This window comes from Falco rusticolus, chromosome 4 (assembly GCF_015220075.1).
Source record: "Falco rusticolus isolate bFalRus1 chromosome 4, bFalRus1.pri, whole genome shotgun sequence".
Lineage (NCBI taxonomy): Eukaryota > Metazoa > Chordata > Aves > Falconiformes > Falconidae > Falco > Falco rusticolus.
Window position 1 is genome coordinate 24096847 of NC_051190.1, and position 20624 is coordinate 24117470.

Genomic DNA, 20624 nt, shown 5'->3' on the forward strand with positions numbered 1-20624 from the left:
GAAGACATGAACCTGTCAAAAATACTGGTTACACAGCTCCAGCAGCTCTACTACCATACAGCATACACACATCTCCCTAGCCTGCTTCATCATGACTCTGAACAATGTCAGCAAAAGATCCACGGCTGAGTTTTAACAGCATCACCTACAGAAGTTTGATTTTCCAGCTTTGTAATCGAGCAACCAAGTAACCAGCCGTTTGTGGAGAAAGAGGTAACCACACACAGCAGATGCTCTCAGCTAAAAAACCCAGTACCATATTACAGGGAACTTGAAGATGCTCAATGCCTATTGTCATTCTCTTTATTTTCTAGCCAGTATGGATTGTTCACCTACATTATATTTTCTATTGTCTTGGTCCATTTCACATTGTGGTGTCAGAAAACATCCTCTTAATGCCACATCTGCTAGCACCTACTGATGCTCCCTTAACCATAAGGAATGATTCTTCCCTTTCTATAGCATTTACTATTATTCACTAACACATCATACTGCATCAGAAAGCTTCAGGAAGTGTCAGGTAATTCTATCATACACAGCCTCTGTTACTTTGGAAGGCTAAGTAGCTTAGGCAGAAAAAGGTGTTCACCACACTCAATCTAACACTTGAAATTTACGGGCTTGCAAAGGGATTTCAAACTACAACACTACATCCTTGAGCCTCTGCTGTCATTTCAGTCCCTGCCAGTGAAACAACTGTTACCTATAGAGTAAAAACCAGTAACCTGAGATGAGAATAGCTATTCAGAGTAAGAACGTAATCCTCAAATGACCAAATCACACACTCACTCAAGAAAATACTAGCAAGCTTATTATGGAAAGTTAATGCGTTTCACTTACAGTCAGTCACAAGGACCTGTTCTGACTCAAAAAAACCCAGGCTACATTAATACACACCTATTTATCAAAATCTATAATTACAGCACCACTAAATTTCCAGATGTATCAAAGTCCTCTGCAGAAAGCACTTCTTTTCCTTATTTTTGTGCCCTAACCTGTCAAGAGCAAGGAGTTTCCCTGATACCTGCAGATGCAGGCTTCCAGAGCACTGGGGGAAGGAAAGTCTGCCTGACTGAAAAGTATCTGTGAGCTTCTGGAAAAAGAACTGTGTGGAAGAATCATGGCTACAGTTCTCAGCAGAGAAAATTACCTTTCTGAAGTCAGACACAGAGAAAAAGTACTGCAAGTTGAAAATGAGAGAAAAGAAAAACAGCTGGATTGTAAAACTTCCAAATTAAAAGCATGCTCAGCAGAAAACAGGTTTGAAAGAAATCTTTAAAACTCTCACAATGATCTGCTGTTCTCCTCCATGGAACTGAATTTCTGGAAGCAGGAAAAAAAAAAAAAAAAAGAAAACTAGGAAATAGCTGACTGTTCAAAAATTAAAGACAAAAATCATAGGCAACACTCATATACTTGTAGATAGAGAAATGTATTAACAGATTTCTAGAATTTTTGGTTCCTCAGATTAAGCTTAAATTATACAATAAATGAAGGAATAATACATTGTCTGGGACTGGATTAAGTTATGCACTGCAGCAGTAGTAAATATCATAAAGTCTTACTAACCTTTATTTTCTTTCTTAACATAAGCAGTATTCAGATAATTAACAGTTAAACAAACAAAAAAAGTTTTAAAGCTCCCACAGTCATCATGTAGCCCTATAATACAGTACTGCCACTGCTAGCAACACGCTGCAGGCTGTGTGCTGAGTGTGCAATGCCTCAGGACTGAGGCTTGCTCTGTCAGAGCTTTTCTGGACCCGCTTGCAGCAGCTTTGTTTCATTTGGTTTAGCCATCACAGCAGTTTCCCCAACTGACCGGCTGTCTATGGCTAATCTGTCTCACTTGTGCTTATCACTGTGATGTACAACCCCACAGCTTATAGATAGCAGCAAGCGGGTTTTCTACATGGAACAAGACACTCACATAGCTCCGCAGTACTGATGTGGCATAATGAAATACAGGCCTGTATCGCAACAGGAGAGGCTGTGACAAGTGGAGACGTTGGAATGATGTCCTGCGACACAGGAGTGCAGGCACAGGTTGATAAGAGATGGGGCACTGACCTGGCACTGGAAACCTCACAGCTACAAACAGCCCACCAATGGTCAGTTCAAGAAATGTAGATGTGGAGCTGCAGAAAGATGTGTTTGGGTCAGTCCTGTCCCTCCCACACACCCCCAACCAAACAAACAAACAACAAAAAAAAAGAGAACACACAAAAAGAGGATGTGATATACAGAAAAGGCACCATACATAGTACATTTGGATGCACATGGAGCTGCAGACCAATGAGGAAAGAGAAAGGTCTAAACGTGTGTTTGCAAACACATTAAAAAAATACCCCAAGTACATCCTTGGGTGAGGAAGAAATCATCAACCTGAACACTGAACTCTTCCCAGAGAAGGGCTCCAGAGGCTGACAACCTGCTGTAATACACACTCACCTCCACCCTGACCAGAATGAAGTCACCAACTGTAGGATGTAGAGGAGCAGTGGAAGGGTGAGCACAACCCTAAGATCAGGGCTATAAACTAAGAAGTGTGTGTATAATGATTGTAACAGCATTTTTGAACTATTTTTCTGTTACAATTAGATCCGGATTAATGACACCTAGGCCCTTAAGACTTCAAATTGCACTAAAATTGAATTCTTGGCTCTCCTTATATATAATGTGCATGCTCTCTGCCCATAGAGAAGACTTTGAGCCTAATGCCACTCCTGTGCTTTACAAAGGTTACCGTTCCCAGGCAGGGAAAAGCAGTGCCTGGTACAGCAGTCTTTCAGAGCAATTAAGCAACTGAAGATTAATTTCTGAGCTTGTGAAGCAATCCTCAGCCTACTCCTGACATACCTCAATCTGCAATTAAGCCATTACAATGACCTGCCAGCATCCTATCTTGTTGCAAGATACAAACAATGCACCCCTACCCCCTACGAAGCATCAGCGCTGGGCTGCACTTTTCTGCATTCGCAGTCACAAGCGCCGGAGCTGCACTAGTCACTCTTACACACAGTGCACAGCTGTCCATTTAGATCTGCTGGAAGCTCAGATCTGTAGCTCCGCTCAGATTTGTAGCTCCAGGTGCTTGCAGCACCAGTTTTAAGAAAGAGAATAAAAAATACCATTGTCCCGAAATGCTCCTCATTCACAAGTCCATCCAGGTTCTTGTATGCTTTCCTGTCAGGATACAGGTAACTCCTACTTTACACTCCCAAATGAGTAAAAATTCTTAAGTTTTACACAAAGCCAGTCAAAATTATGCATATGCATATCATTTATGTTCCACTCACAGTACCGGCAAAGGCCCACAAGGCAGATATGGTGGGAATCTGTTATAGACCACCTAACCAGGATGAACAGGCAGACCCTCTACACTAACTTTGTGAGCTTAGTGCTGTTTTAACGTGACTCAGCTGCAAGTACTGGAAGAACTTCCAGCAGGGCTTGTGACTAGCCCAATGTATTCATGTGACAAATATTATTTCCAACGTAACAACAGTCCTTTATGGCCAAAGCTACAAAATGTTTTACTCAGGATCAGTTATGACAAAATTTCAAAAATGTTACCACCTACTCAAATTGAAAGGGAGAGCAAACATCAGAGTATGATGTTAAGACAACTGCTTGCTCTTTTAGGAAATGGGTTAAAGCCTAAGTGATCTTTTATAGATCTAAGACATATTGTTTATAGCCACAGTAGACCTTCCACACAGTTTTAGTGTTACAAAAAACCTTCATATTTTGTCTTTTCACAAGTGTTTGTCCCAGGTGCATTTCATGATGTTTACAACAGAAGAATTTGTAAAAAATATTTCTGGCAAATAAATTATTGCTTTAAAAGACTATTTACCATCGGAGGGAAACTGTTCATTCTTCCACAACTCTACTACATACACTTGAAAGGGTAGCACAGTTGGATATGCTACCTTATTTCTGTTAATATGTAGTTTGTAGACCAGCATGACTTGTTGGAAAGAGTCATTAGAAGTAACTAAGAAAAGCAATCTTACTGTCATTTTAGTAGGCTTTTGATACTCATGGTGTCAACATCATCACTGGAACATACTGAGGAGCCTGCAAACTAAAGACTGGACACTTATTCCAGAAGCGTATGTAGTATTTTTCAAAAATGTGGATAGTAACAGATATAAGCTGTTAACCAAAATCCAAAGATATCTGAAATACTTATGAGAACTGATCATCAAAACTGAAAAGAGGATAAGGACACAGTAAGTCCTGTCCGGATGCCGCAGATGTGAAGTGAGTGGTGCCCTGGAAAGCTGCCCTGTGGGGATCTTGCTGCAGGACAGCAAATACTTTTTCCTGTCATTCCTGGAACCCTGAGGCAAGTAAATGGCAACCTGGAAATGTTTGGACCTATGGAGGCAAAAATCTGCAAATCCACTAAATAATTTGATACTGAATTAATCCCAGCTGGTCTGTCGCCTTCATGATACTAGGTGTCAGCCAAGGGCTTCCACCAGATATGCCAAAACAATTCACTGCACAGAAACCCTGAATGAATAAACTGACCTCACTGTCACCTTGCTCTAACAGCAATGCCTGGCGTATAAGCCCTGATATAAGGATCTCAGTGGTAAAAAAAGCCCCAAGGCTCAATCATTCCCAAACCACCACAATCCTTATTTCTCAGCTCAGTGGGCTGCCTCTACGAGAGAAGATTTTTTTATGCAAAAATATTTAAATTTAAACTGCTTGAAATACAAGCCCAAGTGAAGTATCTCAGTAAGAATTTAATTATTACATTATTTTCCATGCTATGACAATCTCATTTCTCAGTTTCTATACAAAGCCTGACAACATGCAGCAGGATTATTACACATGCAAATGTATGTAAACGAGGTCTTAGAACAAATCCAATCTATGGTTTTAGGATAACATTTTGCCCTTCTATTTCAACAAGAAATTGAGAGAACAGAGAACAGAAAAATATTTTTAGTTCATAGTATTGTGTGTGCAGAGGATTATTAAGAATTTACCCCCCCTTATGCTGCAAAGTACTCTATGTCCTTAATTCCCACTGAGAGCAGAAGTTCTCAGCACCGCACAGAATCAGGCTCATCCAATACTCAGTATTTTGGAGAACCATGCAAACATGCGTTAATGCTTACAGCATCAACCTATTTAAAAGCAAAGTTAAAATAGTACCACAGCTGCCCCTGACTTAACCCTGTTCTTTACATAAACTAGTGCTGTAAAGATACAGAAGAGATTTTACTATGCTTTTGTCTGTATGGTAAGATAACCTCTTCTAAATTACATCAGCACACTAAGCAGGTAGCTCTACTGCCTTTGAAAGCAGCAGTGACAATGCATTAAACACTTCGGTCTGACCCAATTACCCAGGGAACTCTCTAAGTCCCAATCTTGTTTGAGTGGCTTTGCAGAACAAACAAGAAATAAAGACTCCTGTGTCTCCAAAACTTTGCAGCATCCACACAAAGCATGGGGAGTGAAAAACACACACACCACCAAAACCATAATAAAAAGCCACCAAACAAAACCCCCTTTTGGGTTTACAATACAATACTTTGAGTAAATTAACCTCATAAGCTTCCTGGCAGTGCGTTGTGTGTGTGGAATAAAATGGGGTTATAAGCATGAAAAGGAAAGTGTAGGTGATCTAATCAGGAAACAGCTGAAAACGGACCCCACTGCAGTAAATACGCAGGCTGGAGAAAGAAGAAACTCCTGGAAAAGGAAGACTGAAGCCTAATGAGAAGTCTGTGGCACACCAGAAACTCTGGCTAAGAAATGAAAGATGGACATTGACTGTAGGTATTTTTAAAAATGCAGTATGAGTTCTAAAATCATGTCCAGCACGTGAAGACAGACAACTTCAGTCTGGCTCATAAAGCTGAAAAAAAAAAACCCACAAGGAAAATAAAAAAAGGAAATAAAAAGGTGATAGGATAAGAGCCTGGTAGCAGACTAAGGCTTTAAGAAATTTGAAGAAAGAACAGAGAAGAAACCAGAAAATATCAGTATCGTTATCTGTTTGGTATCTTTTCCAGGTAAGAACTTGCACGCAGCACTCATGCATGTTAGGCAGGTGTGAAAAACTTCTTTCCCATGAGTGGGCCCTGAAGAATCTGCAGAAGGCAGGTTCCAGGATCTGTTTGGGTCTTTCCTGGTCTGAGCAGCCCTGGCCTTTCACAGCTGCCCAATGCTGGTATGGCCCGACTTTAAGTATACCAGGGAATTTAATCACAAAATTTCTTTTTCACTTTTGCCACTTACTTCATTGGCATGGCCATGCTGATAGAGATAAGAGGGTTTTTTCCTTTTCCAAACTGTACCTCAGACACAGCACCTAGTGCTAAAAAGCCAGTGTAACAGGTTCCAGCAGGACCAACTGAGCAAGTGATCAAATTGCAAACATTACTTATGCTCAGAACAGCATTTACATAGGCAGAGTCGAGCATAAATTTAAATCACTGTGCAGCCTTGCCACACACAACAGGATGAGGCTCAGGGCTTGACTCCACAAAAAATGGAAGATATGGATATAGTCTGGATGTGTTTAACAGGTCTTGAGCTTCACCAGTAAACTCTAGACAGAAGCACATAAGCTTCTGCTCATCCACTCTTCACAAATACATTTGCAATAGGTAAAGTTCCTGCTGTTCCCATAAGCACTGACAATTTCACAGCAGCCAGCAAAGGCTCTTACAAGCCTTCAATAAAATATAACCAAATGCTAATTTCTCAGCAATCCAAGTTTGCTGACTTCTTACATCTACATGTAGCAAAACCTTCTGCAGTCACAGGCAAACCTTAGACTTTATAACCACAGACACTGTGCAGCATTATGTAGTAGCTACAGGATGCTGTCTGACTAATGGAACGCACTGCTGCTAATTTCAACGTACTGTAGTGCAACAAATAATTAGAAGAGAACAAAACATCCATTTCTGTCATTTTTCTAAATGACAGAAATCTGAACACTGGGAGGAAAATCAAAAAAGAAGGGAAAGCAGAGCAGGAACTCCTGCTGCTCTTGAAGCACCGACCACCTGGGCAATGCAGAAGTGAGGCACTGGGGCAGCCGTGCTCAGTTCACCACCGAGGCTCTGACAGGGCAGCAGCACTCCGTAAGAGATGGCAGAAATCTGCTGCAGGCAAAAATAGGCTACATCACGACAGCAATAGGTACCAGCAGATGAAATGATGACAGAATACATGAACCAGAAAAATTACAGTTCTCTTGCTTAACTACAATTCCTGTTACGCAGTTTTTGTCATCATTAAATCACAGCTTTTCCGTTATATATGTTGTTTCATTGTCCTTGTAGCTTGTATAGCCTGTATGTTCAAACAGATTAACCAATGCTGTAGCTCAGTGATATTTTTGTAATTATAGTTGAATACACAAAAGTCTTAAAAGAATTTCAAAGGAAATACTCCCTGCTGAGGCAAGTTGAGTCAGTGAATCCTCACTGTCATCAGCAAGCATCAAAATCAAGGAAGTGAAATTGGTAGCATTTTATTTAAAAACAAAAGGGCAGGAAAGTTATTTAAAAGGTAAGATCACAAAGAGCTGAAGGAGACAAATAGGCAGAGTCTTGAGAAAATGAATATAAAACAAAAAAGAAAATCGAGTGAAGGTTTGCTGTATACACAATCCATACAGACTCGAGAACCCAGGAGTCCAGAGGACTCTCAACCCTGATCTGTCATGATATCTGTCAGATAACTCCATTTGGATTGTGTTGTAACTCATTTTGCAATACAAATTGTTGAATAAAGAGTTACAGTTTTAGCAATTCATTAATTTAGTCAAAACTAATGAGTGTGGTAGACTGAATGCTAAGCTGGCTTCTCAAACACCAAACACACTCAATGTCTTTCATAAACTTAAATGGCTGCATCGTGCTTTCCTGATTTCATCGAATCATGAATCAGAAAGCTTTGCCACTAATCATATCGGTGATTTAAAGTTTACATGTAGCTGATTTTTACATGCATTATATCTTTATATTATAAAGTCAGTAAAAGCTGTCATACGTTAAAGCTGTATAATCATCTGCACCTAACCTGTTGAGTTGACTACCATTAGCTTGTAACTTCAAGTGGAATCAACACCCTTTAAGCCTAATACCTACAGACACATGCCACAGCTGAGATAGCATGCCTCAGATTGGAATAATTGCCAGACATTCTATTAATACGGCAACACACATAGTGCCTTTCATAGAATATCAAGCAGGCATTTTCCCTCTTTGTGGAAAAAACCCAAAAAACATTTCCCAGTTTTTACTTTGCATTTTCTATACAACTTAAGTCAAGGGCAGCTCATGTGACTATTACAACTCCCAAAATTATGTGGATTTCATAGCAACACCACAGAAGTCATAGTCTTTCTAGGTGTTTGCCGGCAGGGACACTAGAGATGCCCACTTCCTAAGGTGTAGGGTTGCACTGAGCTTCTGAATGACTTTCAGTTCTTGTGCCACACTGTGAGACAGTACTGTTACCAGCTCTTGGGGGGAAAAATGGAGTACGCCACCTGGACTCGGCAAAATCTCCTAGGAAAAGAAAGAATACAACTCTGCCACCAAACTCTTCTCCCCCTCCTACAGACTACTGGCTAAAAGACAAAAGGCAGGAACCATCAACACGCAGGTGCAACAATTTCTTTACCAGTGATTGAGACTGGCCTTCCCACCTAATTTTAGCTCCCATTCTCTGCACCAGTTGAGATCTAGGCAAGCTGCAGATGGTGCCCTCTTGGCGAGCAATTTTCAAGGGACAAGCAAATTCATGGTCTCATGTGAACCAAGCACTTTTTTGAAGTTTGAGTTCTTGGCAAATAATGGATTTACTGTTATCCAAAAATTAGCATCCCTCTCTGGAAGCATTTAGGGTTTGTGCCAAAATACCTGAATATAACAACACCTAAACACATGAAGTGACCCTGCCCATAGACTGAGACGGGGGCCAGACATTCTCTGCCAAAACATCTTGGGGAGTCCAGGCCACCCCAGCCCCAACAGCTGAACTGGCAGACTCTTCCTTTCTTTATCCAAATCAGTGAAAAGCCAGCCAAGGTACTTCAAGTGCTTTTGGCAGCAGGCAGTGCTCGCTTCACTGCCTTCCCACAGCAGCAGATGAAGAACTTCATGAGCAGGTGGGTGAACTCCGGGGCAAGGCAAGCACACCAGGTCCAAGGGTGGCAGCTGGGTTCAGCTGAACATCCGGATTGCCAGAGAGGTCCAGAGTGATGAAGCAGGTCCAAGGTTAATCTGGGAGGTCAGTCCATAGGTCTGGGCTCAGATCAACTGAGAGCACAAGTCTCAGCCTAAAAGTGGCTCCCAAAGAGGACTTGCAGGCCACTGCTGAGACCACAGCTCTTGCCAGCCAGCTGACGCTGCATGCAGGCAGCTAAGCTTCGGGAAGCTGGGGGGTGCACTTGGCACCCTGACATAAATTTACATATCCCTCAGCACAACCAACCCATCTAGGATGGGTCTTAAGTCACACAGCCAGTTCGGCATCTGTTTATTTCTAGTTCTTCTTGGCTTTGCATGAGAACCTGATAAAACCATGCAGCAATGAAGTTTGTAAAATAATGGAAGAGTATAATTATTTTTATTTTTTTACTGCTAATCCCAGAGACCGTGCAAACTACTCCATAGCAAACTGGACTCCAAATTCTTTCAAATGTCTTCCAGGCTGTCATGGCTAGTCACCTGGTAATAATTAGCTGAGAAACTACTAGTTGGTACTCGGCAGAAGATCTCCCTTTCACTAGTTAGAGATAACATGTTGAATACTTTGTTGACTGTGTCGGTTCTGCTCAGAGTCTTCTGAGCCAAAAGCCTTGCTGCTTTCTGCAGACTTTAGGTGAATTATTCAAATGCTTCCATTTTCTTCTCAAGAGAACCCAGCAGAAAGAAGCAGAGCTTAGGACATGTGGAGGGAAAGGAGGAAGAAAAGTTTCATAGTGGTCAATTACTTCAGCTCAGTCATACGTAGTGCACAGAAACTCCATGGAAAACAAAACTGAGCAAAGCTCCACATTGCCACTAGATCCCAACAACCACAGCTTTTACTTTAGCCCTTTTCAAAGCAGAGAGGCGAGAGATGCAGTGCTTGACTATGCAGCCTCACTGCCTGGGATAGAAACGCCAGAGACAGCTCCATGCTGCCACCACAGTTTCTCCAGGTCCCTTGACCATTATAGCCAATAAAAGCGTGAACCAGTTTTCTCTCTTGCTTGCTTGTTTTTATATTTTACACACCAGAGAAAGTCAGTTTGGAATCCACAGCACTTTGTTTTCCTTTACCTTCAACATGAAAATACAGCTGTGGAATAAGGCGAGCAACAGGTCATCCAATTGCATCTTGAATTTAACGCTGTTGAACAGTGCCACATTTATCTTGTAATTTTACATGTGTAAGTGCGTGCACAGCCACAATCAGTACTGCCTCAGCTTGAGTGCACACTCAAGTACATCAGATCTCTGAAGCTTATACAACTCAAGGCTTTTGCCTTTAGCTTACTTAGAAAAGGCTGATGAGTTCGAGGGCAGTCAAGGTTTCTCAGCCTGCTTAAGACTATTCGCAATCAAGAAAGTTCCTGTTTTGTCATATCTCTGGGCAGAATGTTATATTTAAAAAAAGGCAATAATCAAGCATAAACACTCAAACACTGAAATTACAATAAGGCTAAAGGAAGAGCAGGAACACACATTTTCCTTTAGAAAGCTTGACTAAACCAAGAACAAACTTGAGAGCTGCTTTGGCTATGTTTTCTACTTGGTTCTATTAAAAAAAAAAAACAAAAAAAACCCCACAAACCAAATTTCCACACTCCCATTTTAAGTCTGTTCAAAGAAAACATGCAAGAGTAATATTGAAACTAACAGCAGTCAAAAGAATGGGTAAACTTTACGCAGAGCTACAAAATACTTCAGAAAATAAAAGTTCTTTGCAAGAAGATTGGTATTAGAGATTAAGTTTTAGAGTTGCTGTGGTACCTAAACTTGTTTTGTTGTATGGTCCTCTGGCTTCTTCATCAACGTGGACTATTTTAAATAAAAAAACGTAATAAAAAAAATTCCTTTTTCTGAACAATTTGAAGTCCTGCTGACTCTTTGTTTTTACAGCTTGAAGGGCCTTCACAAACTATCCCAGTTCATAGCTACATTTCTGGGGAAGTGACTGAACAGGTTGCTAAAAATCTTTACTTGAAGAGATGATATCAAGTCTTAAATCTTTCACCAACACTGCTGTTCTCATTAAAGAAACATATTCTTTATTTTGTGTTTCGACCAGTTGCTGTGTGCTGCTGAAGAGCTCTTTCCCTCTGCCCAAGTAGGGTCTTGTTAGCTAGAAAGTGTTGTTCAAGTACCATATATGCTATAAATGCAAACAGGTTTACGAGTAAAGAAAGCACAGACATGATAACTGAGGCAAAGCCAGGACTCCAGTGAATTTCATGACAAGTCTTCAACCTTCACATTACAGGAATTAAATACCTTTACAGAATGAAGCAACCAGTAAGCAAGGTTTTATTTATTCTCCTTTACAGAGAAAATGACATTTTTTTCTGTGCAACTATTTTTCATTGGGTTTTTTCTTTTTTTGTGTGTGATCTAAAAGACAACTAAGTGAGATTTTAAGAAATACATAGAACGAGAATGGAAAAGTAAATCTATAAAACTCATCCCTATCAACAAATGTTGCAGCATTCCCAAAGTGTTTATTTGGATTCTATTTAAAAATGCACCCATACTTTTCAGAATGTGCATCAGGAAGCAATTCCCAATTAGAACAGAGGAACTGGAGGACTCTGGTTAAGAAGGGCAAAGTCTTATGGCCCGAAGCAGCATGCCTGCTCTCGATCACGTGAGAGAGGGGAGCTCTGATAACTGCATTAACTTCACTCCCACAGCTTCCCTCGGCCCTGCGTGCACAACACCAGATACAAGCACCACCACAAAGGAAAATGTGAACACTGCTAGAACAGCTATTACCTTCCTCTTGCCTGTATGCATACAGGAGATTGCTGCTGTCACTTTCTTGCAATAGCAGTTTGTTAGCAAGCAAGCTACTTTTAAAAACACAAAGTGTATCAGATTTTTCCATTCTCACCTTCCAAAGACTTTTTAAAAGATCATTTCTGTCCAGGTACATCAGGAACAGAGGGACAACTGGTCACCAAGGTCTCTGGATGGCTTAGCCCCCAAAGCAAGCCCATCCTTGCATGTATTTCATTTTCCTCTTTCACACTCCAGTAGCCTCCCTTCTCCCAAATATGAAGGGGAAAAAGCCTGAGCAGCCCCTTTTCCTCAAGCCACAGGGCACAGCAGCTGAGGACATGGCAAACAGCAACAAGAACCACTCTCGCATCCTCCTTGGAGATGACTGCTTGGTAAAGTACCAGAAGAGACACCATTCACAGAATACACATCTCTATGTCAAGCTTCTCAACAGAACAGCTACAGTCACTGCTTCTCAATAATCAAATGCCATTATCTACCAAAAAATTGACTCCTAAATTTGTTCTCACACATAGCAGATGATGTAGCAGAATGCAGTTACGACCAGATTAATAGCTCTCATTTTTCCAGTCACTCCTGCCAAGGGATGCAATTCATCCAGGCCGGTGGTTTCCAAACTTTGATTGCACACCCCTGTCAGTAAAAAAAATTTTTAGCATGAACTGCCAATACGTGTATATTTATTTATAAACTATATACATGTACTACTGAATATGTACATTATAAAACATACACAAAAATAGAAATTAGAAAGGAAAAGAAACGTTTTTTCAAAAAAATTGTTTTACTTATTAATGGCACAAAAAATCTTCCCACGCTCCAATGGACTTTCTTACACACACCCCACTTTGGACACCACTGATCCTGGCAACAGTGGTAACACTTCAGAGCAGCTGACATAGCTGGGAGAAAGGGCACCTCACCCTGGGTCTTTTCCCATATCCCCATATTATTTACCTAATATGCTTAGGCCTGTTCAATCTCCCTGCTCATACATGAAGTAAAGGTTACGCTTTTAAACCAACAAACCAGAGCATGTTTCATAAACTTACGTTTCTGGATTTGGGTACAAACCCAGAAAACTAACAACTTTTCCCAAAATTCTCCTGAAACGAAGATCATTAGTTCACTCACAATGAAAAGAGAGCCAGTACACAAATGAACCTGAAGCTATTAGGAGGCCCCTTCCTGAGGCTTCTTAATGGCGCAATTGCAAAGTTAACCCATCCTAGGAGATTGTACACTTTTCTTTACTTAATTACTATTTCTATTCTATCATTTGTTGGCAAGTAGTAAAAACCCTGGATACAGCTCCAGGCAGACTCCTTCAATGCTTCTCCCAAGAGCAAACTTTACTCACTGCCTTAGAATGATATTGTAATTTATGCTAATACTTTGTAATTACCATCTATAAATGCAAGATATGCTAATTTCCAGATGACTATTAGGGAAATACGCTGAAAGCATAATATACTGCCAAATACTCTGAAAAGCTTTTCACTTGGAGTATTTCAAAGTAGGCTTCAAGGGGAGGAAAACGACAAGGGAGCAACCTTGCTACAGACAAGGTGAGGCAACGTCCAGATGACTGAACAGACCTTATTTGGCCCCAATCCATCACAGTCTAACCAACACCAGAAACTGTAGTATATGAGAATAAATTTTCAAAATGAAAACATCATGTAAGCTTTAGGACCATGTTATCTCAACAGCATCAAATGCTAGCAGAACTGTTTCTCTTGGTCCAGCAGTCATGGTCAGACCCTTTTTAATTAAGAGCATGTGAATGAGAAATCAGTTTCACAATCCTTCTTATCTTTACCAAAGGATCTGCCCTCCAAGGAACAAGCCTGCAAAGAATTTTAGGAAAACACAGGTTATAGCCGAAGTTAAATCAGAAACACAGTTTTTCAGCTACACTGATCTAGAAAAGAAGAGATGGTAGGACAAACACTGCTTCTTGAGATCATCAGTAAGCCAATAGGCATAGCTTTGCAAGAACATGTCACAGAAGAGAGACTGCCATTTCGGTGAACACACAGGCTGGACAAACTAAGAGACAGCAGTGACCCCATATTGGCATAATAGCTAGGCTGATCTAAATCAGATACAGTCAGCCTGGCATTACAGTTCAGTCGCAGGCCGGAGTCAGTGTTCCCAGAGCCTCTCAACAGCCTCATTCACTCATACTGGAATTCCTCACTTCTATAAAATACACAATAGAACAGGAGGGGATGAAAAAAGCCATCTACACGAATGCAAAGTTTTGTTGCAGGAACTAGATAGCAGCTAGTAAGGAGGACTGCTCTGGCAGCTGCTCTTCCCATCACTCCCTGTTTGACTGTGGTGTGCCATCCAACCAGCCTAATGTTTCAAAAGTAGCTCATTTCAAGATCAAATACATGTAAAATAAGCCACCTGCCATGTGAGAAAATGACTAATGCTTGCATCTTTTAAGCTATTTGCTTCACTACTGAAGAAGCTTTTGAAACAATAGCATAGTGTTTGCTGAAAGAAACTTGCTTTTAAAAAACAAGACCCAAAAGGCTTAAGAAATCATACAAAGACGTGATAAAGACCAAAGGTAAATCTCAGTAACTTACTGCTGCTGCTGCTGCTGCGGCCTCCTCTCCACCTACATAGACAGAAGAAGCAATCTCCATCATGGACAAGTTTGTGGGAGCATCTGTAGTAGATGATGATCTGGGTCGACCTGATTGAATATCTTGAGCAGACCTCCTGTTGATCTGTGGGCTTCCTTTCGGGGCATCTGCCTTGCCCCACCTGCTGTGCAGGCTCGTCCCTCTCTTCATTTTAGGTGGCACTCTGATCTGCTGAAGCACCCGGTTCAGAGCTGTGGGGTGGGTGGAGACACCATCAATTTCAGCACAGACGCTCTGGCTTTCCAAATCCATGTCAGGCTCCAGATCAGCCTGAGCTTGCTGAACATCATGTGGAGAAACTGACGACCTCCTGCGCTGATGCTGGAAAAGGTGCTTCAAGCCTTGACCAATCACATTAATGTTCTCCAAAGCATTATGGGTTATTTTGGATAATTTTTGCTCTGAGTCATGCTGTTTTTTGGTCTCTTGATCTTGGGATTTGCCTCCAGGATCAGGGTCATCACACAGCTGTTCACTGCCAGAAGGCTCCATTGATGACACCCAACAGGTTTACTTGGCTATTCATACATAAATATGTCCCCTGTCTTTAAAGGGCTTGTGTTTGTTTTAAAAATGCCAAGACTGTCAGCCAATTAGGTGTGCAATTGCTTCAAGACTGACTACACATGCAGGTGTGCCACGGTGATCTCATGCTTATCTAATGTTAAACAAAAGAGTCATTATTATACATCCATGCAGAAAGTAGTGGGTTAAAAATTCCAATGCGCAAAACATGCCATTAACAAAACAAAACATATCAGTTTTCCAAGCATCCCTCCATGTGCTATTAGTTGCATCTAGGCTGTATGCAGAAGCCAAAGCTTGTATTTCATTCATCGCCTAGGGGAAGAAGCCCAGCACAAAGGATACAGGAAAGCCAGAAAGGTAAAAAAAGCTGCTCAAAAGGGGGAGGAGCAAGGAGAAACCAGTGGGGTTTTGTCTGTTATGAACAAGCCCATAATATCTAACAGAACATCAGGTTAAACTTCTGAAAAGCATGTTAGTCTCTTTGGCAGAATTAATTTTGTTCCTTGACAAAGATCTGATATTTTGTGCTTCAAATGTAACATCTGCTCTGTCTACCTGATTTTCCCATAGTGTCTAACTTCACAGTATGTAATATATGCAAGAAAACAGAACATTTCCAAGTCAGTAATGCATTTCCAAATAGTAAGAAATGGGTTATTACTGCCAACATCTGCTGAAGGCACTAGCAACTAGATGTGAAAATCTGTCTTCAAGCAAAACAGGCAAGCAAAATGATTTCAATTGGCATAGTCTCGTCCATAGTTCTCACAGAAAATAAAAATAAAACTAAGTAGACTAAGCAACCAATCTGAAAGGGAGCAGCACCATGTATGTGTAGCTGAGTCTTTAACAGAGAGAAAACTCGCAGTTTTTCTCCAAGAGAGCTCAACCTTACCTATCAGCTGGGCTCAGGCAGAAGTTGGTTATATGACATTGCAGCTGAGCACTTATATAGCAACACACTATTGGAGAAGTACAGCAAAGGAATGAGGAAGGAAGGAAGGACGGACACAGTATCCAAAAGAGTTTCACATCAGCACCATGAGATCACATGCTTGGAAGCTGATCATTGTCCTCTTGCAGGAGAAAGCTTTGATTATGCTTCTATAAATACAGAAACCAGATCACAGAGGTCTACCTCGATCTTGGCAGAAAGCAGCCTGTGCTTGAAAAAAAACTCACCCCACTTTATTTGAAATGCAACATGTTTGGGATTTGAGAGCATTCAGTTTTATTCTTAAAACAGCTGCAGAAACATAGTGCATTGAGGTCACAATTAGAGCGCTCTCAATTTTGTGCATCTGAAACCTGACACAATGGGTTAAACAGATACTCCAAAATGCTTTCCAAATTGGCATCCAAAAATATCAGAAGAGCTGCCTCACGCTCTTTTTTTTTAAATGTCGTTGCTATCAGCTGGAGGCAAGATGAAAATTCAGTACTTACAGAAAGCAAAATACTAGAATCAAACAGGATTTTATCTCAGTACTTTCAACATGTTTTAAGCATTGAGTCTAAAAATATTGGCCAGTTTAATAACACATAAATGCAAAGTAATAAACTACATCCCAGAAAGATATAAATTATTCATCCATATTCATGCAGAAATGGCAGAATCAAAGAAATGTGCAAACCAACCTTCTATTTTTTACATACTTAACACTTTTCTTAATGACTTCAAGCGCCTTTATGATTAGTATTATGCTTTGACTTTTGAGCTCGCTTTTTCTTAATATTTCTTTTTTCCTCATGTAACAGGCCTTCCAGAAAGTTGAATTGCAGGTCTCCACTCAAGTTTTGGAAGGGGGAAAAAAATCAAAACTAGATTTTTCATTCTCATCCAACAGACCAAACGGTTCAGTGAACAAACCTCACTGGCTATAAAAAGGAGGAGTCCCTAAATTATTTGGTGTATAAAAAATAAACTTGACAGTTGACCATAACCGCCTTTTTCATTTTAGCCAATTCCCTCAGTATTCTTTTTTCAGTCAGGACCCATTGAAGAACTGTAGTTCATACTAAAGATGCCCCATATACTCTCTAACTGGTATGTTTATGATCTTCTGCACTCTTTCTATGCAGATTACCACTGGTAATACTGCTGATCTTAAAGAACAGCACTTCCATCTAACTAGAGTCCCATGCATTTTCTGCTGGAAACCATTAACCTGCCTCAAGGAGCCCTACGTCAATCTGCAAAACAACTTGAAACAAATCAGCCTACAGTTAGCTCACAAATAAGTCACTACTACCCCTGTGCATTCCGTGACTGATTTCTGAAATTACACTGACTCTTATCTTCAAGAGGCTCCTATAGGGAGCTTTCTGTCATCTGCCTATTTGTATTTGCACATGATGAGCCTGTTGTGAGCCTGAAAAAAGCTTTTCAAATTGCTTATCTGTCATGAAGATCCTTAAAACTACTTGTCTGTCTTAGTATCTACTTTAGGGGAAAAAACTACTCCTAAACAAACGTGAAGAACTGTGAATCAGCAGAATTAATTAGCACATTTATTTGCATTAGGATTCAAGTTTCCTGCTCGCTTTTTTCATCGTTTATAACAACCTTTATACTCTGAGGGAGGAAATGGAATACTTCATAGCTTGAAGTTAAAAACCATACATTTCTTATTCATACAAGAATACATCAGGGACAAAATTCACAATTCCATATACAGTCACACTGAGCAGATGTTATTATTACATCCCAGAACAGGCTAATACAGTCCTTCATTTGTGCAATTATTTCAGAGTAGCACTGGGAAACAGAAGAGTTCAAAAGGAGAAACTGGCAAAAACAGTATTAGATAACTGTGAATATATAAACTAGTACTTGCCTCCATCACTTGCCCTTTAGCATGGCTGACATACAGCAGTCCCTCCACTGAACAAAACTGCAAAAGAAATTGGGTATGAGATGCAATTCTTGGAAATGGGAGGAAAGATGTACACAAACAAAGCGACCATGGTTCTAACTTATAATTCATTCCCCATACCCCCACCCCCCAAACTCCCCCCTTTAAATACAAGTACCTCTGGAAGCTGAGCTATTTTAAATATAATATAATCAAATACTCTCCAAATAACTGAAAGGATACACATATAATTGAAGTTAAAACTGAATCTTACAGAGTTAATCAAGAAGTTCTTGTAAAGGAACACCTTCTGTAGGGTTTATGGCCACCAGTATGTGCTAAAAGCACAGATGTATTTCAGCGCTCTAGCCTGCAAGATCAGACTGCTCCACAGGTTTTATTTTCTCCTATTTAGTCATTCAAATGTTCTGGGCACAAATCAAACAACTTGCTTTTGATTATCAGGAGCTCATCAAAACAGGCCATGGGAATTGCAAGCACTTTGAAACACACACACCTTCCAGTTCATTCCATAGGGAAGCCTCTTGTTACCTTGCCTGAACCACTACTATGCCTGACAGCAACCTCTGCCAGGAGGCCAACAAAACCAGTCCGTCCTCTATGGCAATAGTCCCTGCACAGCATCCTTCCGTAATGGCAGGCCACCCACACCCAGAGCCCATCTGCACGGAGACCAGCTAATGGACCAGATTTTCCAAAGGTGACTAGTTACTCAACTAGTTCTAGAAAACAGGGACACAAGCTTCCAAATACAACAGTACTCAGAAGAACAGTACAAGGCTCCGCGCAACTGGGGCATTTTGACTGCTTTATTCCATGCCAGATTCCCACCCCCAAGAAGTCAGTAAAGAAAATGTTAAATCAGAGCCACTGAAGTGGGATGCTACCATATGAAGAAAGTGATGACAGCAAATATGAAGAACTTGGAAAAAACAAATGCATTTTTGAAAAAGATCTTGACGTAGGAAAAAATACATTTCCACAATAGTATGAGTGAAGAACTAGGCACAATGTGTGAAATATTGTTAACATGAGGTGCCACTAAAATCACTTCATACCCACTCTACTTTTTTTTTTTTTTTCAGTTTTAATGTGTTTTTTTATTATTTTTATAAGAACTGTAAGAGCTTCTGCCAGTGAGGTCTTCATAGGTATGCCCTGCAGCACTACAGGACTCTGTAGGTCAACAGATGCTTTTGACTCTAATTCCCAGCCTTTACACTGCAGTGTCTGCTTTCCCGAGTGCCCACTGATGGGCTTTGACATGTAAGGTCATGAAAACTACTTGTATCTTCTCCCTTGCGAATCACAGCCTTCGCTGCCATATAAATCAAATCTCACATCTTCTGTCACAAGCTCTATTTTTAACTAAACTTCAAAAAGCTACTGCACTGGCCTGATCAAAATTCCGTCACTTTCTTGTACTTAGGAAGAGCCAACACAATCTTGGCTTATTTGGGTTTTTTGCACATACAATGGATCTATTGCAGAGCCATTTACTTCACACCAATGCGACACATACATATTAGAGTGAACTTGGAGGGGCAGAAATCTGCCAAGTATTGCCAGTGCTGCTTTGTTCCAGACAGCTAGATTGTCTATAGGGAGAAAAAAAATCTCCCCATTCTTTCACTTTTCTTCATCAAATATTTCATAACATGAAAATTTCAAAAAATTGTCAAGTATCTAAGATCAAGATCAGTAGTCTGAAAAGACTTTGGCCCATTATATTTTACTCAAACTTTATTCAAGTAAAAGTTTACTCTAAATGCATGAGTTTAATGAATTCCCTTCAAAACCAGTTATTTGTAAATAAAATGAACTCTACAGTTACCCTAAAATGAACTCTAAAGTTACCATTGAAACTCAGCTCTGAGCTGACTTATCTGCAACTGTAGTACTTGTTACAGATACAAGAAGTACAGAAATGTAGAAATAGGGAAGAAAAATTATTTTCAACAGAAAAGATTTTGCCTTTTTGTAGAATATATTAAATAACTGTATTTATGCTGTATTTGAACAACTCAAACCCTTAACATTAATCTTAAGTACAATTACCTAAGGAACCCTCATTTGTTTTATTCCACAAACAGGTCAGTTTAATAGCTCATCAGAGAGTTGTAGTCCACAGACAGCAGGGATCTTAGGTAGGAGATGCTTCCCATTCCTCATATTTGGCAGAAGAAAAACATCTTTCTGTTGATTCAGGATAAGAATTATTTTTATTAAGAAACAGCCCAGCTTAGTTTGAGAAATCCCAAATTATTTTCAGGAACTCATCTCAAAATGGATTCTGTATAAAAGCAAACAGTTTAGCAAGAAAGATTAGAGGGGCAATAGTCACACTCTGAAAAACCACATTATGGAAACTGAGAACCCCGAGCAAGTGATTTATATCCACAGGAGCATTAAGGTATTTTAAAAGCAGCATCATTCAGCAACAAGCAGCAGAGGAAATAAGGGCAGAAAGCTACAGGTGTTTGCAGCTAATCCTGTAAGAAAGAGGAACGCATAAGAAA

The 20624-nt window shown here is 40.3% G+C and overlaps 1 protein-coding gene across 7 annotated transcripts in view; it reads right to left on the reverse strand.

Moving 5' to 3' along the window:
* The window catches only part of TMCC1 (transmembrane and coiled-coil domain family 1), a 134294-nt gene that overhangs the window by 94647 nt on the left and 19023 nt on the right, over positions 1-20624 (reverse strand). For 4 of the 7 annotated variants that reach the window (XM_037382961.1, XM_037382957.1, XM_037382958.1 and 1 more), the window contains exon 3: positions 14642-15359. In XM_037382961.1, coding sequence (XP_037238858.1) covers positions 14642-15193 — 552 coding nt within the window. In that variant the 5' untranslated portion in view covers positions 15194-15359. Of the gene's footprint in view, positions 1-14641; positions 15360-18066; positions 18124-20624 lie in introns of all 7 variants that reach the window. The other 3 variants (XM_037382962.1, XM_037382963.1, XM_037382960.1) reach the window with 2 other exon arrangements.